This window comes from Sebastes fasciatus, chromosome 16 (genome assembly GCF_043250625.1).
Source record: "Sebastes fasciatus isolate fSebFas1 chromosome 16, fSebFas1.pri, whole genome shotgun sequence".
NCBI classification, from domain to species: domain Eukaryota; kingdom Metazoa; phylum Chordata; class Actinopteri; order Perciformes; family Sebastidae; genus Sebastes; species Sebastes fasciatus.
This window is the reverse complement of record NC_133810.1, coordinates 25450959-25477760: the sequence shown is the minus strand read 5'-3', so window position 1 is coordinate 25477760 and position 26802 is coordinate 25450959. Positions and strand designations below refer to the sequence as shown.

General features: G+C 40.3%; 1 protein-coding gene across 2 annotated transcripts; it reads right to left on the bottom strand.

Annotated features, from left to right (window-relative positions):
- Positions 1 to 926: 926 nt before the first annotated feature.
- On the bottom strand, positions 927 to 26013 carry pcp4a (Purkinje cell protein 4a). 2 transcript variants are annotated; one of them, XM_074611447.1, is made up of 4 exons: positions 25673 to 26013; positions 7425 to 7476; positions 3997 to 4029; positions 927 to 1931 (listed from the first exon to the last, which is right to left on the bottom strand). In XM_074611447.1, exons 1-4 carry the CDS (start codon positions 25679 to 25681, stop codon positions 1801 to 1803), a joined length of 225 nt encoding a protein of 74 aa, XP_074467548.1. In that variant the 5' UTR covers positions 25682 to 26013; the 3' UTR covers positions 927 to 1800. The 2 variants fall into 2 exon arrangements, with proteins under 2 accessions (XP_074467548.1, XP_074467549.1); XM_074611448.1 differs by lacking the exon at positions 3997 to 4029 and having other exon boundaries at positions 25673 to 25873.
- Positions 26014 to 26802: the final 789 nt, after the last annotated feature.

Below are 26802 nucleotides of genomic sequence, written 5' to 3'. Positions count from 1 at the left end.
GTGCAACTGAACCGAGCATCATTAATTCATAATTATAAATTATTAAAATTGTATGTAAAATACGTTTGTCAAAAATGACAGAAATGTTGAATATAATCTGATGACTAAACAGGACCAAGATTAAATAAAAAAAATAGGACAAAATTAAGAGAGAAAACATTTTGACTCGAATCAAATGACTTTTCAGTGACTAAAACTGGACTAAAACATATTGAGTTGTCGTTGACTAAAGCTATGAAGGATAAAAGTGACTAAAACTAATAAGCATTTTCGTTTTAAGACTAAATCTAAAATAGCTGCCAAAATGAACACTGCGCCGAGGCCAGCACTCTCGCTTTCTTATGTTGGATACCATTGGTCATGCTTAATAGGGGATCATCAGCCAACCTTTATCACAAGGCTTGCTGCAGTGTTTACCACCTTCTATATCTTCAACCTACAATATCTAGATGAGGCGACTCAGACACTGAAATCCATTCAGCGCTACAGCCTGTGGAATATTTGTTCTGTAATGGGATTCCAGTACTCTTTTGAAAGTAGTTGTCTATATGCACCAAGTCAGTGTATCACCCATTCATTTAATTATTTCATTCAATCTTTTCAACAGGCGCTTGAGTTCATAACCAGGTCAGTTCCGTTAAATAACCCAAATTTTATATAATTATTACATAATGCTTTTGTTTGACTTAAAAAAAAAAAGAGATCATTATAGATGTTAATAAATCCATTTTAATATGGTCTACTGCACATGCTGCACATACTGTGTATAGTATAGTGGACAACGTCAAGTCAATTTCATTTATATAGCGCCAAATCATAACATGACACTTTTCATATAGAGCAGGTCTAGACCATACTCTTGAATTTACAGAGACATTCTCCCTGCAACACTCCTAACAACTTGGTAGAAAGTAAATCAACTTGCACTCCTTTACAATGTCTTTATTTATTTCTGTGTGTATGTGTGTCAGTGCAAGCTTGCATGCATAAGTGCGTATATGCTCGAACAATTTCCATGTGTGTGCCAACTGAACAGTTTAAATCGCGTTGGAACAAGAACACGGAAAGAAACACAACTGGAATCAAATCACGAGCACAACATCTACAGTCTGACACAGCTCAGAGGTTCATGTCACCAGACGAAAAGACGCGATGGAGGGGGAGACCTCCGACATCCCGATACAAATTAGACCTTGATTTGATTTTGAAAGCATCAGTCATACGGCGTAAAAGCACTGGCAACTCTATGGGATCATTTTACCCAGCCAGAGGGGAAATGCCATTAACAGACCTCCAGTTGAGCTGGAAAATCATTCGCCTTGCTAAGACTGTCGATGAAATCATGGCCCAGGTTAGAGTGGCAATCACAGCAATACATGTGGCTTTATATTCCCCCTGAAGTAAAGATAATCAGTGTTTGACAATTTATGAGAAGACTTTCTTTTAGTTTGGTGTTAACATGGATATATTACACTGATTGTGACATAAGAAAAGCTCAACGATAAGCTCTACTGCAGCTACACGGCGACGTGTCATTGAAGTAAAAAAACACAAACAGCTAAATCAAGGGACATATTTAAATACACACAGAATTTGTATAATTTTTTGTATATAATAGTCATTATAAGTTATTAATTACACACAGACATTCACAAAGACACTATTTAGCCACAGACCACCCGACCTCCACCTTCAGGAATCCCACCCCCAACCCCACCCTGCCTTTTCAGTTCATGACGGAGCAGTTTGATTGACATGCAAGACCAGGCCCAGTCGAGTGACGACGCAGCTGACGGCGCCCTACTTCACGTCCTGCTTCTTTTTCTGGAATTTCCTGAACTGCGACTGGATGGCCACGGCGGCCTTCGCCGTCTCAGGGTTTTCCATGTCGATGTCAAAGTCCTCGGGGAGATTGTTCTTGTTCTTCTCATCTGTGGAGAGGAGATGGCAGGATTGTTGTGTGTCAGAGATTCATAAAGCTCCTGTTTATACTCAAACTCCATCCATCCATCCATCCATCCATCCATCCATCCATCCTTCTATCCATCCCCGCTTATCCTTAGAGGGTCGCGGGGGGGCTGGACCTGATCCCATCTGACATTGGGCGAGAAGGTACACCTCGGACAGGTCGATCACAGCTGACACACACAGACAATCATTCCCGCTCACATTCCCAACTACGGACAATTTAGAGTCTCCAGTTAACCTAACCTGCATCATGTTTTTGGACATTCTTAGCAGATTGCAGATGTCCCTCGAATTGCCTAGCAGCCATTTCTACTCAATGGGTGATGGTCTAATAGTTCCATCCCAGTACTGTACTTCTCAACCCATTCTCAATCCCAACTCGTCAAATACTGTGTTTGTTAAGTGCCCCTCGGCATCAGAAACCGACGCACAGGGGCACCCTTTAGCAACAGTATGTGACGAACCGGGCTTTCAACTACGGTTCTATGAATTCTGGATGACCGCCATAGACTCGGAATCTTGGCGAGAATATTCTGTAGGGACATCTTTAATGATGACGTGGGCTTATATACGCTACGTCATCCCAGGTCACATGTGACATTTTTTATATTAAATACTCGAGCTGCGCGTGCGCGAGATGGATAACATCCAGTGTTAAGCACTGCCTCTGGTGGTCATCCAGAATTCATAGAACCGTAGTTACATACGTAACTTTCGTTTTACTATCAGTTTTTTTTTTCTCTGTTGCAGTTTTTAAGAAGTGGCCTCATTCATATCGGACATAAATGTCATTGCAGATCAGTCTGACATTCAATAAAAGGACAGTACAGAAGCCCACATATCAACAAACTGCTCTCCACTGCTTGGTCCTTCATGACAGAAGACAAAATCCTCTGATCATCCATTTATAAATAGCAGCAGACTTATAGTCAAACTTCTCTTTTAATATTCATACCATCCCCTTTAATCATCCTGTATGAAGAGAATGAGACATGCCTCTGTGAAATGAGAGGAAAATGAAATGCTGCTGATTTAAAGGTTCAATATCACAAAGACATTATCGTATAAAGCAAAAACACATCTTCGGTGCTTAAGTGCCCAAATAATGCAACATATTCTCACTCCCGACTCATCAAATACCGCTGCTTGGTCAGTGCCCTTCGGCATCGGAGATCGAAGCACGGGGTACCCCTCTTACCTTACTTTTGGGCAGACCAGGGACGGCGTGTCAATATACGCTCGTTACGTGCATAGTGTCCTTTCAAAATAAACTTCTGATTTCACAGGAAGTTAGGTTTAGGCAACACAACCACTTAGGTAGGGTTAGGAAACGGTCGTCGTTGACGTTAACTTCACTGACTTGTGGCTCATGACTCACAAGGCTGATGATACTACCGACTCACATGACTCACGAGGCTGATGATACTACCGACTCACATGACTCACGAGGCTGATGATACTACCGACTCACGTGACTCACGAGGCTGATGATACTACCGACTCACGTGACTCACGAGGCTGATGATACTACCGACTCACGTGACTCAAAGGACTGATGATACCGACGAGTCACATGACTAAAGACTGCCGTGACGACCACCGGTTACCTGGTTGAAAGTCCTGTGTTTGTTTGACCCATCCAACACCCCTCCCACCAGCCCTGAGCAAACTCTCCGCTATTAATACTACCTCACTTGATCCGACCGTCAGATAACGGCATGGTGGTTTACATTTGAGTTAGTTGAAAGCCCGGGTCGTCACATACTGTTGCTAAAGGGTAATGGTTTCCGATGCCAAGGGGCGATGACCAAACGGCGGTATTTGACGAGTTGGGAGTGAGTACGTGTTGCCAAGTCAGTGCTGACTGCTCAAACACACCAAAAGCAGATAAACAAGTGCAAAGGTTCAGTTTCATGGGATGTGACACAGTTGTCATGCAGTACAGTGCTCCGTGCATGACTGTGCTGACCCGCCGTGCAACGTGTGCGCTGTAGCATAAACGGAGATTCTTCCAAATGGCCTACTTACGTTTAGGTGGAACCTTTTGTTGACCTTGAGGCCCTTGGATGACACATGTGCATGGCAATGAAAACAAATTCATATTTTATGATTGCTGAAGCCACACAAATCTCTGTCTCTCTCTCACACACACACACACACACACGTTCCTTCTCTGAAATTACACCTGCTCCACGGGGTCGATGTCCTTTACACCACAGAGGGCGTAAGACTTTATAAGCCTGGCACATCACTGTTTCAGTAATGTGTTGTGGTGCTGCATGAATGAATCAAATTGCCACAATGAATGATGGGATTATTTCCATAAGAGGTTTGGGAAAGGTCATGTTCAAATTGGTTCCTGTGAGACTTTAAGCAACCTAAGAGTATATGGACAATGATTGATGACGGCCCAGCCTGAAGAATAGTGAAGTCAAGCAATGACTGTGAAAACTGAACCACAGGTTAGACTCCAATATATTAACAAACAATGGAAAGAGAACATATTTATTCCCTCAAACTGTGAACTACTGTGTCTATGGGAAAAGGGTAAGTTATTGATTTACATACAGACATGATGCCCTTTCTGTCAATCCCAACAGGTCATGACAGATATCCAATTGGCATGAAAAACATTGTTCCATTGAAAGACTTGCAAAAATTATGCAAAGAGGATCTTGATAATATTCATGATAAAGATGTTTGGAAAAAAATGTTTCCTCCCATTCTCTTTCTCTTTGTGAAGAATTCAAAGTGACACCATATAGGATTTTACATAGGCAACACAGAACACCTCATGTTCTGAACAAAATGTATCCTATTAGATCTCTTTTGTGTATTAAGTGTAAATTGACAGCTGGAACTTACATGCATTGCTTTCACAGTTGATCGAATATAACTATGTTCTGGTAATGTAAAGCCAAGAGATTATTACTGGTTTTGTGTTTGATTTCAGCCTTAAAATTACAGTGTAGATATTTACTACATATGGGGCATCAATAAAATCCATACCAGGTCCCTAGAGACAAAAGGGAAGATGACTCTCTCAATGTACTTACACAGAATAGAAATAACAATAAAAGAATACAATACTAAAAATAAACATAAAATAAAATGTCTATATACAAGTCAAGTGTTCATAAATTGTAACAATACAAATAGTGCAAAGAAATAAATACTGGATGATTATGTACAGTATGTACATGTGAAGATGTCTATATGTACAGCATGTAGGATTTATATTTACAGTGACAGGTATGTACATATTACAATATGTACATAAAGTGACGGGTGATATGTACAGATTACAAAAAAAAATGCATTAAAGACTGTAAATTATAATCTGAAAATGTTCATTAAAGACAGTAAGAATTATAATCTATAACAGCAGCAGCGGATATTTGGTGTTAAAGGGTTATTGACAGTATAAGTAGCTTTCCTAAACTGTACATTTATTAGAGTGAATTAGAGTTCAGTAACTTTCCTAAACCAAAAACAATGGAAAGAGGTAAAAAGTGTGAAAATACGTAAATGTCAATTGAATGCAATTCACGCCCCTATCAAATTCAATTAAGCTGCCTGAAATCCCTCCCGATCACTGCCGGGATGTTTCCCTGCAGACTGAGCCTGAGCTGCAATACACTTCATCATCCGAGAAGTTGGGACAGAAATCCATTTCAACACAGGGTTTTAACAGTGTTATCAGCAGCCCCAGAGAGAGAAGAGAGGTGACACATGGTCTCCAGGTACACAGGGCTGCTTTATGTGCTGAATGGGACTGTGGAGCCATTTAGCAGTGAATGAGCTGCTATTAACGTGCTGCATCCATTGTGCTGGGAGAAGGTTGACTTCAAGGAGTGGAGGAGATTACCTACATTCGGTGATTCCTCGGTGTATTGTATCATATGCTGCCATGAAACCTAATTTTGTAGCTGTGCAGACTGCAAAAAGCACTCAAAAGATATATAGTATTTGCTTGTATGGTTGAAACTAGGAAACCCACAGCAGTTTGTGAAATAAATATATAATAGTCACCAAATTTAACACGAAAACAAAAACAAAACACAGGACTTTCGCCCAGGAGACCGGTGTTTTTGTCCTGCGTGAAACCACAAGTCAAAGTTGATTTATTTGTCACTTAACTTCTGTTTTTCATTAACAGCACTTCTGGATTTATTTTAACCCAAACCACGATCTTTTCCTAAATCTATAGTTTTATTTTGAAAAGACTGGAGCGGAAATTAATAAGTGCGTCACATGTTGCTGGACATTCGTAGGAAAATGCACAAAAAGTACCATGTTGAATGTCATGCTGAGCGTCTCAAAACAAAAGGGAAATTCGTGTCTATATACACAAATCAAATCGATTCAATTTCATGACTGTTTCACGAACTGCCGTGAGACTGTGCTGCGACACAACCTGCTAAATGAATATTCATGATGACATTAGCTTTTTTTCAAAGCTAAGTTAACATCTGTTAATTCTACAAGCCAGAGCGGAGATGTCAGACTGATTCACATTCGCCTCACCTGAGCTGAGGTCATAAAAAAAACACGATTCACTGGTCTGAGATTCATTAGAAACAGGCCTTTTAGTTCTTGCATGCTCCAATTTTGCTAGGATGACAGTTCTGCACTTAACACCATTTATGAAATTTATGAAGAAAAATGATCCTGCCAAGTACTGCAAGCCCAGTTTTACCATTTATAACTCAGGGGATTTGAATTACATTATGCCAACAATACCATGGCCCAGTTTGCAAAGTAGGTCTCGTAGAGTCCTGTGAATTGCTACCATGGCAGAAGAAATCTTTGTTGTCATAACCCCTGTGGTATGTTGTTTCTCATATAAAAGCACAACACTGTCAAATTCTGTCTGATCTTACGGTAAAATACAGTACATTTTTGGATCAAAAGACATCAGAAAAAATAAGTGTGCGAATACTATTTGAACAAATGTATTGATGCATCATCTCGTTTTCAAATTTTAAGCAAACATTTGAAATGTTGCAAAAAAGAAATGTGATTTAGGCGCGTTTCCATCAACTGGATTGGAGTGAATAAACTAGCATAGTTTCGTCAGAAGTTGGTGGTATAGGCTACACTTTAAGCATGGCTGTATTCTGGGAGTAATTCAAATTAAACTACAATCGGAAGAACCGTAGCATTAGTTTTCATTTTACCTTTATAATACTAATATTACAATGAAACTGTTCACCCGACAGTTTGTTGCATGGACTCTTGGGGTTTGAGAGGTTTTGTATTTTATTGATGATAATTGAAAATCATACTTTCCATTATAACAAAAGGGCAAAACTCTAGCTACAGCTTTGTTCTACTACTGTATGTAATCTAGATGCTGTCTATGCTCCATACAAGTTTAAGTGAAAACAGCACATTAGTAATATTCCACATTTCTGCACGATTGTACTTGATTCAGGCTTAACATGATAAAATACCTTGGCTAGCAGATGGTTTGCTGTTTCCAGTCGTTGCTCCAGATGCTTGTCTCTGCAAAGAAAAAAAGAGAATAATATGATAGATGTAGAAAGAACACCGTGTCCATATGGGAATAATTCATAACTAATTAAAATCAAAAAATTAAGATCAATAATTTTTATTCCACAAAATGCTCATTTGCAGTAAGTTAAACATTTAAATGACAAAATCTTTGTTGATAACAAAACAAGATTCAGCACATTTCTTATGTCACAGAGAGAGCATCATAGGAAGTCATCGTCACACTACACCCGGTCACACTGAGCATGTTGCAGGGCAGCCTCTGCTCTGTATGAGGGAAGCTGGGATGAGATATGTTGATCTATAATCCATGTTTCTGCTCTAGAGGCGCACTCTGCCTGCTCCAACAGCTCCCAAATGTTCTCCCCTGACAGGCTGGTGCTGTTCTGCAACATTATAAGATGCACTCAGCTTCCAAATGCACAGACGCTACAGTGTGCGAGAGAAGGCTTGCTGCGGTAGCATCATTCAGATCTTAAATTGGACTTATTGTGCTTTTTCCTTTTCCTTTAGTGTATTATATAGTTTTTTGTGGATGCAAAAGTTCTGCAAAGTTACAAAGCCCAAAGTCGACGCCAAAGGGAGTTACTCTCCCCCACAGAAACACTGCTCCTGAATTGCCTGAAACGCCTTTCTTCCAATCCCGCCTTTTCTTCCGTGACGTGGTGATGTCATCAAGGAACACATTTGCATAATACCTTCCTAGTGGCTAGTTTGGCACGTCCTCAAACAAAGCTAGTTAGAGTGGAGCTGGAGCGGAGTCCAAAGAATTTAGTTTGGTTGATCAATCACAACAGTGGGCCAGCTGAACAATCAAAGCAGACTGGGCTTTTCAGGGGTGGGGCCGGAGCTCTAACAGAGTGTTTTGGACAGAGGGTGAAAAGAGGTGTGGTTGGTATGAGAAAAATAAAGCATTTTTTAAACATTAAAGTGTGTAAATGTTCTAGTAGAAACCCAAAATACAGGTATAAACCTGAAAATGAGCATATTAGGTCCTCTTTAACATTTTCCAATTATTCACTTCCTGTTTTTACCAAGACCAACGTGTTATCAATGCAAGAGCCTAATTAGTACAGATGAGTGTTGTGGGTGCGATTTGATTTAGAGCAAAGACCATCTCTCCAACTCGCCAAGCTCCAACCTAAATTATTAATCCAGTGAACTTCAAAGGCCAAAGTTTTGATGAATGTGACTCAAGTGGGAACAAAGCAAAAATAAAACTGGCATAAGAAACCTTACATCTTCCTCCTATGTCCCCATGCGCCATCACGAGAGCCAGTGGAAGAGAAACTAGTGTTAGCAGAGTGGCCATCTGTTTTTCTGTTTACACACAGAACTCAAAGTGAGTCAATGCCGCTGGGATTCCCAGCACCACGCAGACTCTCATCCGCCTGATTGTGCTCTGGTATTCAGCGGGGCATGAGCGGTGCCACACAGTGATGGCACCATACATCACACCTCCACCCACCAGGACACCGGCAAGCATCCAGACGTCCGGGAGCAGGGCGACAATAACATTTGAGGGATGGTCTCGGTGCAGTTGAAAGATGCAGCACAATATCGAGAAATGAAGACAAATGTGCTATAAGCTGAAATCAATAACCCGCTGCAGCTCCCAACTTTTAGTGATGCTCGTTGCCGTCCTTTGACTCCATTTTCCTTTACTTTTCCCCATCCTTTTTGTCTCTCCTGCTTTAGCCTTTAGCTTCAACTAGCCCTCTCATACTATAAGCAGATGGACCGTGGTGGTAAGACACCAACAGGGGAGCTGATCCAAGTTCAAAGAGTTTGACTTTTTCCGTATTAGGACACATTTAAGCTATTTGTAGACTTCTTGAGGGGGCTTTAAAAAAATCTCCATGAGGAGATGTGTGTGCTATTTGTGTCTGTGGTGTGCCGTGTTGTGATAAAAGTATCCTGAGTATGATTATTTTTGTCTCTCTATCAGTCATGCCACCCTGTTACCAGAGATTCACACAAGTTCACGCAAGATGGGTGAATTATTCAGTTTTCTTTCCTGAAAAACAAGCATATTTAACAAAAAATGCGGTTGCAGTGTACTTATTATTTTGTTATTTTCATTCTTTATGAGTCACCAGAATGCCGAAAACAAAGTCTCTGAAACTCAGTTTTTACTGAGTATTTTGGGAAATTTTTATGCAGCACTTTCTGCCTTTTTTTGCATTAAGTTATGGTGGAAACGTCTTCATGTCTTAAGGTCAGAGGTCAAGGGACCCCTTTGGAAATCGCAATGCCAGTTTTTCCTCGCCAAAATTTAGCCTGAATTTGGAGCATTATTTAGCGTCTTTCCCAACGAGAAAACATGACATGGTTGATACAAATGGATTCCTGGTTTTCCAGTTTCATAAGATACCAATATATTCACTATGGCTTTAAAACTGAGACCACTACAACCTAAAAATCGCAAGCCGGGAGTGTCAGAGGGTTTGATAATTATTTCCTAGGTGTGCTGAGATGAAATTTACCCACAAGTCTCCCCTTTACAGACATGTCCATTTTATGATAATCACATGCAGTTTGGGGCAAGTCATAGTCAAGTCAGCACACTGACACACTGACAGCTGTTGTTGCCTGTTGGGCTGCAGTTTGCTATGTTATGATTTGAGCAAATTTTTTTATGCTAAATGCAGTACCTGTGAATGCTGACATGTAGTATAAAGCGCTTTGAGTGGTCGGAAGACTAGAAAGGCGCTATATACTGTAAATGTAAGTCTATTACCATTTCCCTAGAAAGTCTAAAATCGCTAATGATACAAACACTGAGGAAGTGAATCCTCTGCTGTTCTTCTTTTTTTCCCTATAGAGTCCTTAGATCATCATCATCACCATCTCCACCCCCCTCTCTCCTTTTTCCTCTTTCTGCCTGGATACAGTCGGAGCTTATATAACAGCTCCAGTCCTAATGTGCAATGGGATAACTCTCCACACATTAGCACATTTTCCCCACATTATTCCTGTTTCTGCTCAGTCGTTCCTCTCCAGTGGAGGTTCTTATTTCAGCACATGCTTTGCTTTAATGTGCCTGATAAACATGAAGGGAACAGTGAGAAGAAAGGAGCATTTGCATAAAAATTCATATGAGGATTTTCAGAAGCAGTGAGTGAATTTCAAATGAGATGTTTGTCATGGCCCATCTCAGTCTTTGCTCAAGCTTGACGCTGCCTGATTCCCATCACTTGCTCACTTCTCGCAGCTGAAGAGGTATTGTCGCTCTGTTTGCCAGCAGCTTATTTAACAAACGACTCAAGATCTCAATAGGAATTTTGAACAGCAAAAGAGAAAATAGTAGTTGAGCGGGTTCAGCAATGCTGATGTTTCCCTTTTTTTTTTGTGTGTGACTTTAAATGAAATACACTGTTGGATATCACAGCTGAATGATGTTTCCTTACTGCACAGCCATCTGAGCCTGAACTCATGACAAACTGTCAGACACACTATGTTTCCTCCCTGGCAGGATGATTTTCCTTCATACATACTTCATAAACATCTCTTTAAATAAACACATCACACATTGACTCTGTCTTTCTTTTTTCAAGGCAAGATTATGTAACTTTTCTAAGACCACAATCTTTTTCTTGCAAATAAAAAGTTGAATTCACAAGCAACCCTTGCTGTTTCGAAGTGGGGTTGGTAGTTCATAGTAGGTGTATTACTTACAGTAAATGACAGTCGGTGTGCCCCCAGCATCGAGAAGCAGACAGGAGCACCGGCACTAGAGCAAAGCAATACAGTGCTGTGGATGGGGACGGCAGAAAAACTTATTTTAACCACCTAAAAGAAAGGCTCACCTAAAAAAATGGTGTCCGCCATATTTAGAATATTTTCCAATGGTGAACTGAACTGAAAGTGAAAACTATCTATACTGTTTTTGTCATCTAAGCCTGCTGGCTTTGGGGAGAGCATAGATAAGTTTCACTCTCAGTTCAGTTTCCCGTCAGAAAGGAGAGAGAAAGGGCTGTCTGACGGCAAGATAAAGCTTACATTCTGAATATAGCGTACACTTAACAGAATCTCAATTTTGGGCCTTTTCTGTATGTGGCTAAAATAAGTTTTTCTGCCGACCCTGTCCACAGCACTGTATTGCTTTGGTCCCATGTCGGCACTCCTGTCTGTTTCGTCACGCCGAACGTCATCTACTGTAAGTAATACACCTACTATGGATAAGTACCTCATACAACCCCATTTCAAAACACCCAAACTATCCCTTTAAGTGGCTTTCAGACCGAACGCGGTTCGAGCTGCACCCAAGCTCAACCTGGTTGAACTCGGCAAGCGGTGCGGCAAGCCATTGGAAATATTGTTTCAGAGCACAGTGGTGCCATTGGTAAATTAAAGGCCAGAATCCGACCCTATCTCTGTCAGGGGGTCCACAAAATAATTTGCTATAAATAATAAAATTGTGCCATATCATTAAAAAGTGCGTATCTACAGATGAGGACCATTTGCACCAATGAAACAAGCATAATAGTGTCCATTACTCCCACCCACATTAGCTTTGGGCCAATAGAAACTCTGATATGATTATGACACACAGCAATAAGTTCATTATTTTTAAGTTGAAGCACTTACTTAAAGTCCGCTTTGGACTGGTAAATTCAAACGTCTAGACTTATTAGGACCATGCCAGTCTTGCTACCGTTCATTTTCCGAAAGCTTTTAAGATCAATTACTTGAAATGAATTAATGCTTTGAAGTTGAGTCCAAATGCAATTTAAATAAAATTACCCTCTTTTTAAAAGTATATAAGTGGTATTTATATGATTCAAGTTGAAATGTGTTTCTGTTTATCACTATGAAACTGATATTTAGTTTTATAGTAATTTAGGTTGAAAGGTTTTTAGAAAACAAAAAGTTCCAGTGGCATCTAAGAGTACAAATGCTTGACAGGACACAATAAAACTCAATGTGCCACCATGTTAAAGTACTTTCCTCAGTCTGCTGCCTGCAAAGAGCTTACAAATGATGACAGGATTCTTTGTATGAGTAAGAACAGAGCAGTCTGAGAGAATCATTCAGACTGATGCATGAGAGCATCAGCTGTCATTGTAGCACACCTGAACACCTCTCTCTGTCTGTGGCTGTCCACTTTTCATTAACCCTCACACCTGTCAGCTGTGACCTTGACTTCATCACATACCTGCCTCGTTTAAAGGATCACACTTGACACAGAAGGCTGGCAAGGGACACCATGCTGAGAAGCCTGCTATCATAATGATTAGCAATTGGCAAAGGAGCAGGCGCCACAGGAGCTTTTGTGGTGTATATAATTAGAAATACTGAAGTAAAGTAGCCGAAGGAGAAGAAAGTTTATAGCGCTGTTAGAAATACCACAATTAGAAATGCTTTGTAAAATGCTCTACAAAAGATTTTTAAAAAGCAGATTAAATCAACAGCAGTTAAGAGGTAAGACGTATGAAGAATTTTGAAAGTAAGATGAGCAAAGCAGAGTTTTGAAAGATGAGATTTGGCCAGGCTAAGCCCTCTCAGGCAGGTTACTGTGAACAGAGCGCTGATGGCAGCCAGTAGGAACCTGCTGGGTTTACACAGGGTTAAAGGATGTGTGATGTAATGACATGCCACAACTATCCATGCGCTAAAGCTGCCCAAAGCAGCGTGTTATGTAAAAATACCACAATTGTATCAGCCTGAATCACCCAGTGTGACCACAACAGAACAGCATCCCATTACTGTAACCCTGGAGGTTCCCTCAGGGTATGGTGTCTGGTTGTGATGAATTACAACAGTTTACTACTGTGGTGAACACCAGTTACAAGCTACTGCATGTCCACTGGGAAGCCACCATATCCCAGTATTGAGCTGTGGTTAGCAAGTGTTTCAGAAATACATAGCCTATATTGTTTGGATTTAGGGCCCATATGTCAGTCACCTTATTAGTAAAATACTTGAAAAGGTTGTCTACAAACAGCTGCATAGTCATCATCACTCCACAGTCACCAATCTGGCTTCAGGACTAACCACAGCACTGAAGCAGCTCTCATAGAAGTAGTAAATGGTTTAAAGATCAACAAAGCTGCAAACAAACCTTCCATCTCAGTATTACTAGACCTGACTGCAGCCACTGACACTGACAAACACTCAGATGACTAGAAAGTTCAGTTGGCCTAGCCGCCCTGTCATTATTGGCTCATGTCATGACATTCTCTGTATCTCTTGATAACTTTAAAACTGGCACCTCCTCTGAATGTGGTCTGAAAGATCCGATCTCAATGCGTCCTCAATGCGTCATTGAGTGCGTTCACACCTGTACTTAGCGCTGTCCACTAGTGATCTGATCACTGAGGACGCATGTTAATACCAGGTCTGAACAGGGCCTAAGTGGTTTTCTTGCCTGAACCTAACTGCAGACGTTTGCGTGGCGTTGAAATGACATGCGAAAACACAAAAATGTGTACTCATGACACTCGAAATGTCTGTGTAATGTTGTGGTATTTATACGCCTTCCTTTGAGACCGGGTTGTATATCTTGTGTTGAATCAGAGTTGAGCTCACTGAACATATCCTTACCATCTGCATTTACTCTAATATTGATTATACTCTTATGCTCATTTCATACTCTAGACTGCTGCACAAACACACAAACATCAACAACAGACACTCTTTCAGACCTGCCAAACAGCACAGCTTCTCATTAGGAAGCTGGACGAAGGAAGATCACCAGTCTCACACGCCTTCAGTGCCAATAATGTGGTGAGCTAAACTGAACATAAGCCAGTGTTGCTGGCTGGTGTTTGAGCTGGGCTTGCGCACAGCTTGTGCAGAGATGCCGTGGCGTCAGATTCCCCGAGGAGGAACCGCAATGTTTGCCTTCTCCCAGTCCCATATGCTGCAGGCCGAGGGAGCTTGACAAATGGATGGCAATGATGATAATTACATTGCTAATGATGATGTCCTTCTGCACAGTGTATGTGTCACATATGGCTCTGTCTGCCGTGGTTGACTAACAATGTACAAAGCTTGATAAACGCTTGAAATTCTTATTTTGTTCACCCTTGAGCTACTGTCTTTTATAAATGAGATATGCTTGTTCACTGTGTTGCATTCAGACCAGAGGTTAGGGACTGTATGTCAGTATCTTGAGTATTCCCGTCCTTTCAAATGATCTTCAGTGACATTTTGGATTGAAATAGAGGACATGCTTTTGGGCAGAATATTGCATTTAATAGTTGAGTTCATTTCATTACATTTTTATTTTTTTTCCGTTTACTGATTTAGAATAGAAACAGCGACACTTGGACTGCTATTGGTGCAGAGTGCATCCATACAAATTAATTATATACAGCTGTCAGATTGTTTTTCAGTATCAGCGAAGGATACGAAGGAGACATATTGGTGCCGTTTCCATCACTGTTTCCTCATGTGATGCTCATATGTGTTTCTAAAACACAACAGTGGCATGAAGGGTTGGCATGGACATGGAGGGAATTGGTGAAATAAATAAATTACCTTCCCAGTGTGTGGGGGGCTATTTTTGGTTCTTATGGCAGCTTGGGCTCCCCAGAGAGACTCCATGCTGCACTCAGGATCTATTAACAATTTAACAAGGAGACAGCAAAACTAGGTCACAGACAGCTCATCCCAGCACCACTAGAACTCCTCAGCAGCTTCCCCAGAAGCAGACCTTTAAACAAGGATGACAGCATGGAAGAGTGACACTGCTGAGGATTGATTGACTGAACAAGCGACGCGATGCCACGATGGTGGACTATACTATGTTTAGACTCACTTTTCTGTTAAAACCACCCAAGCTAATTTACAAAGAGTTAAACAACAGCTTTTGGAGATGAAAAGTAACTTACCCTTCTTTGATGATGTAACAAACGGTAGAGGACATGACGTCACAGTGAGATATTTACAGCGCAGGTAGAACCAAGTTTAAAATAGAACTATTTTTATGTGCGTGATCTAAAGCTTTGTTAAAACAAAGCCCTTGTTCAAACAAGACTAAAGGCCCTGTTCATACCTTGTATTAACATGTGTCCTGAGTGATCGGATCACAAGTGGACAGCTCTAAGAACAGGGGTGAACCCACTCAAGACGCATTGAGATCCGATCGCTCAGACCACATTCAGAGGGTGGTCTGGGCCACATATGGCCACATTCTTCCCATTCACATTCTTGGCCTTCCTGAATATTTCATTGTCTCACAGGTACCTAACGAGCAACAACCAATCAACAGTCAAGCCCCTCTCTGGGACATCTTGAAATGGCTAGAGCAGATGGAAGACAAGACAAGTAAATGCCAACGCTCTTCATAAATATCTCAGGCTGTTCTCATACCTACGAAAAGTAATGCCCTTTAATTCGTATATATATCCCATGAAAGCAATTGTATGTAATCCACGAAATCGTGAACCAAGAAGTATAAACGGCAACAAACGCTGCATAGGGGTCAAGTCCTTCACCCAGGAGACCTGTGTCCTTGTCCCGTGTGAAACCAGAAGTGAATTTTGATTTATTTGTCACGTAACTTTCATACTTAAAGGGACTCTATGTAAGAATCAGAAACTGCTTGTTAACAGCGACACCTGTGGCCGTGAAGTCAACAAAAGTCAGCGACCTGTTGCTCGCGCTTGTGCTTGCTCTACATAGACATGAACGAGCATCGGTCAAAACAGGGAGGCGACACACGTCAGCTAAAACCACAATATTACTCTATATTTCACCTGCTTGGCAGTAATGTTAGCTGACCAGACGAAGGTCTCTCCATGAATCAATGCTGATACTGTGTTGTCCTGCTTCAGTGTGTGTAGTTCAGAAAACTGTCACTGTATAGTCAGTCCAACTCTACTTTCTCCAGCACAGTATTAGTTGTAAAAACTTTGGACCAACGCTCAGGCAAAACAGCTTCCTAATGAACACTGGACTCCAGATAATTCATTCGTTCAATTAAAGACTTTCAACTGAGCTACTTTTCATTGATCTCCTGTATGAATTCAAAACCTTCTTCAGTTCCCAACTCATTAGCTGTCCACAACAAAGCAGGTAATTCTGTCATCGACTACGTTAATGTCAATTATATAGAAAATAATGAAAGCAAATTCCAATTCATTACCAGCACTTCAGGAAAATATGTGAACTGTAAGTTGGTGTAATATTGTAAAATGTCTCCGAGTTGAAACTCTGTTCCCAGTAAAAAAAATAAAAGCTGATGAAAGAGGATGTTTATGTGGCAGTGGGATAATAGAACTATTCTCTTCTCATGCATTGAGGCTGTTGTTTTAGACAGAAAAAGTTAGTATATGAAAGCTGGCTGACTTCCTTATTCATCTTTATCTGATGCTGACACGTTCACTAATTAAAATGACTCAGCTACACCGCAGACTTCAATTTAATTGGTAGTATTAATCTTGAAGACAGCAGGAAGAAAAATGGGTGAAAAGGAGTGATTACTAGGGAGACTATTATAATGAAACTCAAGTTAGCTCAAACATTGTCATTGCACCCTTACACCCTCTGCCTGTAGCAGGAAAAATGGCTAATGTTTAGATATTGTGGTAATGCTTACATTAGAGTTTATTATAGCCTCTAAAATGGGTATGTTTAAGTGATTCACAAGGGGCAACCTCCGGGCCTGAAAAGTGAAGCCAATGCTGAAGTGCCTTAAACCTGCATTCTTTCTAATGGCCAGCAGGGGGCGACTCCACTGGTTGCAAAAAGACGTCACTTGATTTATTACCTCAGTAAATGTTTTCATAATGAGTTTATAATCTAAATCGCTAGTTTCAAGTCAAGTTCAATACAGCATGATGTTCACTGAGTAAATTATGGTCCCATTTAGAGTAAAATGGACGATAAAACAGGGTATTCTTCAGGGCGTGGCTACATTGTGATTGAGCTTGTCAGCTGTTCATATTTTCCGGTAAGGGCATTTTGGTTTAAACATGTTTTTCACTAATTAAAATTAGCATCCCAATTAATATCACAGTTAACGTGAATTATGGAGGCACCTTGATAACCAAGCTATCTTAGCTGGTATGGCTGGTAACTAGAACTGATTGGCCGACTACGCTTACGCAAATTTTCAGTGGCCGGATGTGTGCTCGTGATTGGAGGAGTATTACCCATTGAGTCCAGTAGAGGGCTCTGGCGGTGCTTATAGAACTAGGGTTACAATATCATAACCTTTGTTTCTGAAAAGAGATGTTGATTTTTTTTTTTAATTAAATTAATATTATTGTTTAAGGCTATCTGCAACACAAAGAAAGTTCCAATAATTTAACAGTGTTGGTGTGGAGGTAGAAATATAAGACATATAAAAACAAAAGCAGCTGCATGCTAGATACCACTGGGATTAGTCAAATTCTTTGTTGTTCTTGCAATTTGGGTAAAATGTCCCTTTAAATCTCAACAGACCTGCTATATCCAGCAGAAATTTCTTTCACTCATCTAAACATGCACAACAGCATCATAAGGAAGGTACAGTTTGCCTTCCGGCTGGAGTTATTCAAGTGAAACTAATGGCATAGCAGCAGGGTTTTCCCATAGAACATCAGCATGCATTAGGCAGAGTATAGCCTCCGCAGCGGCATACATCAAACTGTACAGACTACTCCTCTCATTGTCAGACAACAATTGTAAACACTCTGAGGGCATAATCAAAAGGGCGATAAAGCAAAATGTTTACTGCTCTGTACTGTTGCACAAAAAAAACTGTAATCCATCTGCAGAAGTTGACAGGGATCAGATCCAGCTCACGTTCCATCCAGGTCCAAAAACAAAACCAAAAAATGAATGATGAGGAGGTATTATTATTCAGCTACGCTGCATCATGTGTTGTTTCTGTTGGATCTCTGCTCTAATTAGTTGGCTCACTTGAGTGTGACTTTGTTTGTGTCAGTTACAGGCAGCCACAGCATGAGGAGACAGGTGGGGAGGTGAGGTGAAGCCTGGGCCAGTAGAGGAGACATTGTATGAGTTTTTTTTTCCTATTGTTACATTTAACTGGAAGCTGCAGTGGGTAGAAATGGAGCAAATATGATTAAAAAAGTTATTTTATAAAACAGTCACAATATCCTGACAGTAGTGCATGAGACAGGTAATCTGAAAAAAAAACATGTGCCTCATTGTCCTCCGGTGCTCCTAATGGCATCTGCAAGATTTCACAGACCGGGGGACAACAACCAATCAGAGCCGAGCTGGAGCCTTGCCGTCTCTGAGCAGCTGTCAGTCACTCACAAACTCTGCTCAAACGGTCAAACTAAGCAGTGCTGATCAAGATTCTGTTACTGTAATGCCTATTTATTGTGTAAAATGTTTTCAGAAACATATTTTAGTTAAGCTGTAAAATGAGAGTCTGTGACCCGGCCCCCATGTTGAAATCAGTTAACGAAATACCAAGCACCGCCCACCAGCCGGAGCAAACATTCTCATTTTACAGCTAAACAGTACACTACAAGATGTTTCTGAATACATTTTACGTGAGAAATAGGCATTACAGTAACAGAATATTAATTCATATTTGATCAGCGCTGCCTAGTTTGACCGTTTGATCGGAGTTTGCGAGTGATTGACAGCTGCCTCCGTTGAATGAACAGCCAATAGGAACGCTCTCTCTCTGAAATGACTAGATTTCCGAAAGCCAGAAAACAGAGCCATGAAGAGGTGCAGAAGTCTAGTTATCTCTCAGAACACTTGAATTACAATATGCTGAAAGGTTATTATGGACTTGTGATGATGATGCCAAAAAATATTCTGCCTACTGTCGCTTTAATACAGCTTTAAAAACACATACATTTATTGTTTTAATCCTCACTCAGTGTATGCTTAAATGCAATAAGAAAGTTAATAATCTACAAGGGACATATGGATAAAGTAGTGTATGTGTTCATCACTTGACAAGTACATTTTTCTTGTATTCCTTTAAAGTGCCTATCTAATGTTCTCTCCCTCTGTGAGATTATATGCAATTCCGCTGAGAATGATGTGTGACATTTTAACAGCCTGCGAATCAAGGCTCTATATGCAAAAGCTGATGATGCTACTATCTGATCCCGTTTTGGCAATTTAAATATAATCTGCTCTATTTATCTCTTGTGTTGACCATCCACATCCCCCTCTTCACTCACTGATGTTTGTCATTTTCTCTCTGCAAAACCCTGCAGAAGCCAGGATTACCCCCGGAGGACGGGTTACAGCGAGTAGTGAAGGCACCACCAAAGCCTGCTGACCGTTTAGGTGGATAACAGATTATTTCAATGTAATCTCTGTTCATTGTTTAAAGTGAGATTAGGGTCAGTCTACATGCCTCACAACAAATCACAGAAAATTTCAGATTAAAATGTGTTTATATTTCTGGTCAATAAATGAAGAAAGAATCCCATTAAATCAACACGCTTCAAATGATTTCAACATTGAACATTTCCTCCAGAGTTGCAGAGGCTTTTTCTTTTTAATCACCACTTTGGTCCCGATCGCAATCACTTTATCAGTCTTCAGTCAGCAAAAGGGAGTTTTAAGGAAATCCATCCCCAACCACTTTTCCCCATCTCAGCTTGCTGTCCTTTTTACACTGATCAGCAACTTTTAACACTCTTATCTCATTAATTTAATAAAAAGGATTCTAGTCCACTTTGGATGATGAAACAAATGGCTTTGCCAAGTAGCCACCGCAGCCACCACTCTCACTGTAATTAAAATACACAGGAGCACAGCAAGAGCCCACTTAAATGCTGGTGCATTGATTGAAGGACAGGTTGCCATATGGTATCACAGTATTAAAGCGGGCATCCTAAATGATTACATTTTCAAACTGATTTTACACAGATGACTAACAACCCAGTCGGCAGAAAAAATATTGCCATTGTACAATTTATATACCACCTCATATCGCGCTTGCAGAAACGCACAATGCCACACGGTTAACGTTGTGAAACGACTGGTTAGGTTTAGGCAACAAAACTACTTGGTTAAGGTTAGAAAAAACATCATGGTTTGTGTTAAAATAATAACCTAACAATTAGGGCTGTCAAAGTTAATGCGATAATAACGTGTTAATGCAAATTCGTTTTAACGCCACTAATTTCTTTAACGCATTAACGCAACTTGCGATTTTTAATTAACCACTTAAAAATCTGATGTGCTGCCGATCTGTCAGAGTTTGTAGCGGGCTCAGTTTTAAAGCTGAAGTGAAGCTACCTAACCATGTCATACTAGCTAATCGTGGAGGAGGCTAAATAATGCTCCAAACTTGCGCTAAATTTTGGTGAGGAAAAACTGCCATGGCCATTTTCAAAGTGGTCCCTTGACCTCTGACCTCAAGATATGTGAATGAAAATGGGTTCTATGGGTACCCACGAGTCTCCCCTTTACAGACATGCCCACTTTATGATAATCACATGCCGTTTTTTGGGCAAGTCATAGTCAAGTCAGCACACTGACACACTGACAGCTGTTGTTGCCTGTTGGGCTGCAGTTTGCCATGTTATGATTTGAGCATATTTTTTATGCTAAATGCAGTACCTGTGAGGGTTTCCGGACAATATTTCTCATTGTTTTGTGTTGTTAATTGATTTCCGATAATAAATATATCCATACATTTGCATAAAGCAGCATATTTGCCCACTTCCTTGGCTGTGACCAAAGAGTTCTCGGACATATTCTCAGTAAACCTTAGATGACACTCTCAGACATGGTGAATATAAAAGCCTTTTCTGAATGAATTACTTAATTAATTTCTGGGTCAGTGTAAAGTCATCACTCTAAACTTGTATTGGTCAGAACTTTAATAAACATGCAGTCTCATTAAGAGTTTAAAAGCCCTGCTAGTGGCCCCTACAGACTGCACTGCTGTTCTCATGTGACCAAAGTGATTTGACTATGACTGACCGACAGTGAGGTCCTCACAGCCCAGTGCTCTCACTGATGGTTAAACATGTAACTAACTGAATTTAGCTGTTGTTTAGGAATATTTTGCCGGTGATCCAGACAGATATGATTTTTGGCGTGAAGCTAATGGGGAACGGAAGGAATCGTTATCGTTTGCTGAACATTTGAAAAGTGGAACTGACGTATCTTGGCAACCGCACGCAGTTGGCTGGAGCCTCTCCTCTGAGTGCCATCTAATTTAAAGTTTTGTTAAAACAACCTGAGGCTTAAACAGAGGGAGAGTAAGTCTCCAGATCAGCATGTGAGCCAAACAGTATAACAGCAGGCACTAATGACAGAATATTCACATCAGATGGGTTAAAAAAAAAGAAGAGGCTTGTTTGATATATGGAAGTCAAAACAACACAATATCTCAAATTGAGGCTTCCGCCAATAGATTACTTGTCACAAGAGTGCATGATTATGAATGATGATTAGGGATGCCACGATACCAATACTGGATCGGATATCGGGCCGATACTGACTCAAATATCTGGATCGGATATCAGTGACAATGGGGCCGATCTATTCTATTCAGTTCAATTCTGTGTATATATACTATTTACATTATATATGGATTGTGAATTCCTGTTTAAGTTTTGAACAATTTGATGCTGCATTAAAAAAACTCCTGTTAATTTTGAAGATTTTTTACAAAGTCGCTTGTGTACACTTTATTATTTTAAGGATAAATAATTAAATACATATATAAGGCATAGAGCTTAATAATTAAACACTGGTATCAGATCAGTATCGTTATCGGTATGATGACTGTAGGATCGGTGCATCCCTAATGATGATCTACTGTAAATCACGATCAGCATAAGATGGGAAACTGGGTTGAAATGACTGAAATGCTGCCTGCATGAGACTGTTTGTGCTGAAACAGACTCCAAAGCGTTGTAAAAGTCAGTCTCCATGTTGTCATAATTTGCCCGATAGTGCAGCTTGGAATTGCTGAATTGTTCATCACTATGGTGACAGACCACCCATTTAAGCTGCTTTCACCACAGGAACCTCAAACTGCTTGATGTTTATGGACATGAATCAGCCGCAGCGATAGCGACAGAGACACGGTTACAGCCTCATTATCCGAGCTCAACATAACAATTCTTTTTACCAAAAATAAATATTAATCGTAGAATAGCAACTGTAAATGTTGATGTGTGATTTTTTTATATTTGATCTCTCTGGCTGTGAAGTCGTTTGGATTGTTGTAATACAGTTACAGTGAAACACAGCTTTTGGGCTTTTATTGAAGTGATTATAAATAATATCCTGCCTGCATTTGCCTGTGATGATATTATAAATGTTCAAGTGCCCCTAGAGAAACAAGCTGCTATATTTTTATATAAAGAGACTCAATCATTCCTCAGGCTTAGAAAGGCAGGCAGTAATTAAACAAGATTTCTCTCTTTTTTGTCTTGAAAAATCTCCAAATGGGACAGGCCAAATCATAAAGATTCAGTAGAAATGTACATCTCTTCTGCTGCTTTTGAGAGAGCCAATTATCCCTGATGAGCATTAAAACTTGGTGTGAGTCTGAGCAGAGTAAAGGTAAGGCAGGGCAGTGGAGCGTGGACGTAGATGGAGCCCGCTATTGATTTTTATTTAATTATTCATTCAGAGCAACGTACTCTTGTCTCGGCCTTGGCTCTTTATAGGCATATGAATCCATCACTGACATGAGATGCAACTGAATTTCCTGAGTTTTCTCATATGTAATGTCTTATTTATAAGACTTCCATAAAGCGGTACACCAGAGGGTAGGAGAGAAGTCAACATGACTGCATCGCGTGTGTGTGACAGTGTACAAAAAAACATCGCAAGACTGCATTAAAAGATTCATGAGGATTGAAGAGGCAGCTGGTGATCATAGCAGTTTACACACAAGCATCTTGTTTTACTTTATTTCATATTATTGAGGAATGTCTCAGCAGTTTTCTACCAACTCAGTCTCAGGGCAGTTATTTAATCTTATTAGGCAGGATATTTAATCTATTTGATTCGCGTACATAGACACAGATTTGCCTTTTTCATGCGTTTTCCTACGAATGTCCAACAAAATGTGACGCACGAGTCAATTTCCGCTCCTGTCTTTTCAAAATAAAACTACTTAGTTAGGTTTAGGAAAATATCATCTTGGTTAGGCTTAGGTAACAAAACTACTTCGTTAGGCTTAGGAAAAGATCGACTTGGTTAGGCTTAGGTAACAAACTACTTAGTGAGGCCTAGGAAAAGATCGACTTGGTTGGGCTCAGGCAACATAATTACTTAGTTAGGTTTAGGAAAAGATCAACTTGGCTAGACTTAGGCAACAAAACTACTTAGTTAGGTTTAGGAAAAGATCAACTTGGCTAGACTTAGGCAACAAAACTACTTAGTTAGGTTTAGGAAAAGATCATCTTGGTTAGGCTTAGGTAACAAACTACTTAGTGAGGCCTAGGAAAAGATCGACTTGGTTGGGCTCAGGCAACATAATTACTTAGTTAGGTTTAGGAAAAGATCAACTTGGCTAGACTTAGGCAACAAAACTACTTAGTTAGGTTTAGGAAAAGATCAGCTTTGTTAGGCTTAGGCAACAAACTATTTAATCAGCTTCAGGGAAAGATTATGGTTTGGGTTAAAATAACTCCAGAAGTGCTGTAATTTGAGTAAGGAAGTTACGTGACAAATTAATTTAACTCTGACTTGGGGTTTCACACGAGACACGAACACCGGTCTCCTGGGCGAAAGTCCTGTTTTTAGACCCACCTATCCATCCCGACCTCCTCCCTACCGCTTTTCCCGGTTCACAATTACGTGGATTACACACAAATAGATTTTGTGCTGACCATCCCAAAAAAATATTTAAATTTGTGTCTGTGTACACGAATCAGTACATTCAATTTTGTGACTATTTCACAATCTGCTGTGCGACTGGGCTGATTCAGCTGTGGAGAGACAGGAGCTTGACTGGACACCATCCAACATGTAGCAGGATATAGATTAAAAGCAGATTTACTATAGGTATTATGTGCTTTAGTCAGTCCAGGTCCTTGGGGTGAACACACTCGTGATAAGGTCTTATTGGTGCCAGTGATCCCCTGTGCACTGAGAGAATGTTTTATTTCTCTGGGTTAGCAGCAAGCCTTGAATAATTCAGTGACTATTGGATGTGCTTGTTACCAGTGAATCATCTTTCAGAGAAGATTTTTGCTGGGGTCCTTTTCTAATCTCCACTCTGACATTATCAGAAACTCACCCCGTCTCTGAAGTCCACATACAAGTTGTAATGGCTGAGCCCCGTGAAATGATGCATAGACGGTGTAGGTCAATACTGCCTCTGCTTTATTCGGCATGTGTTCATGCTGGGGTGAGCTTCAGTTTCAAATGTCAGAGTTAAGCTACACTAAGCCATGTTTACCAACAGGGATGTATTTCATAGTGTAGCCTGTCACACCCCTGACTGTCATTTGAAGTTAGTACTTATTGCTCACATCTGCTGCCTCCCTTAAAAATGTCACAATCCTTAATGTATGTTGGCCAGTCAGCAGTATACAGTGCAACTACACATCTGGCACCATCTCAGCCATGAAAAACAAAAAAAGAATAATTGACCACAACTGTCAGGTCTGATTTTGCTCCAATGGCACATGTGCAGAAAAATAAATATTATTAAAGTTATCTGTTTGGTCATGCAATATTATATTCCACAACTATACAGCCAAGCAAAAGTAATTAATATTATAAATAAAAAAAATTGGGTAGAGTGTAATCCCCTACACACGAGCAGTGGATGGGGGTAGTAGAGGAGATATACATAATGGAGAAACTGACACATCGTTTAAGACTGCAAGAAACACAGATGGAAGACAAGTGGGAGAAATGGACATTATTAAAAAACCAAAACAGCGAGGAAGACTGCAGAAAGGACAACTGATTGAGTTGGAAATTACATGAGAATGTATGGAATAATGGAAGTGTAACTCCCAAGTCCTGTTTGTATCGTTCCCTTTGTTTGTGGGTCTGAATGTGTACATGCTCATCTGTTGTTGATATGTGTATAACCTTGAAAAACATCAATAAAAACTCAAGTGGAAAAAAAAAATTATAAAAAAATAAAAAGTTATAATTAGGTATAAAAAATGCAGGTTGTTGTACAAAGCGCGACGTTTTGGAAGCGAATCCATCCACTTGTGCATCTAATGTCCTCAGTTGTTAACTTAAAGTGCTGAAATAGCAGAGTTGCTGAAGGATATCATGAGGCAGAAATGTGCAGCCTGTTATAAGAAGCACTTACCTCACTCATGGCTGCGCTGTGTGTGTTTCTCTTTCTGTTCCCAGTGATGTGTGATGCTTACCGGCCAGCTGACTGAAGGTACAGTACAGTCTTCTCCCACACACGCTGCTTTTATAGCCGGCCAGCGCAGCGCAGCTCTCATCACCACGTTAACATGAAAGCAATCGGCTCGGGTCTCCTCGGGTCTCCTCGGGTCTCCTCGCCTCCAGCTCCACACCGCGGAGCAGCCCTCATATTTGCAATAATCCGCCATGTGTTTGTGTTGTCAGTTTGTTTTGTCAGGAAGGGGTGATGAAAATGCAAGCAAAATATTGAAATACATCCCCCAGTTGAATAACGAAGACATTCATCTGAACAAATTGACCACTTGGTGTGAAATGGTCTCTGCACATGTATTAAATTGCCTATTAAATAGCCTATACGTTTTGACCACCACAGTCTGTGGATACTTTAGAATTAGAATATTTAATCGCAATTAATCGCATGATTGTCCATAGTTAATAGAGATTAATCGCACAGTTATTATCTGTTTAAAATGTACCTTAAAGGGAGATTTGTCAAGTATTTAATACTCTCATCAACATGGGAGTGAGCTTGCGTTATGCAAAGATATGTATATATTTATTATTGGAAATCAATTAACAACACAAAACAATGACAAATATTGTCCAGAAACCCTCACAGGTACTGCATTTAGCATAACAAATATGTTCAAATCACAACATGGCAAACTGCAGCCCAACAGGCAACAACAGCTGTCAGTGTGTCAGTGTGCTGACTTGACTATGACCTGCCCCAAACTGCATGTGATTTTCATAAAGTGGGCATGTCTGTAAAGGGGAGACTCGTGGGTACCCATAGAACCCATTTTCAATCACATATCTTGAGGTCAGAGGTCAAGAGACCCCTTTGAAAATGGCCATGCCAGTTTTTCCTCGCTCAAATTTTGCATACGTTTGGAGGTAGTACTGGTACCAATGGATTCCCTAGGTTTTCTAGTTTCATATGATGGCAGTATCTTCACTCACCAGCTTTAAAACTGAGCCCGCTACAACCTAAACATCACATGAAGCGTTAATGTGTTAAAGAAATCAGTGGCGTTAAAACAAATTTGCGTTTATGTGTTATCG

Excerpts from the sequence above, each read along its gene's own strand:
- pcp4a (XM_074611447.1), bottom strand. Across the intron at positions 4,030-7,424 it reads CAAACCATCTGCTAGCCAAG|GGCCTCAAGGTCAACAAAAG; the intron begins GTATTTTATCAT and ends GTGTCATCCAAG. Across the intron at positions 1,932-3,996 it reads ACAAAAGGTTCCACCTAAAC|ATGAGAAGAACAAGAACAAT; the intron begins GTAAGTAGGCCA and ends TCCTCTCCACAG.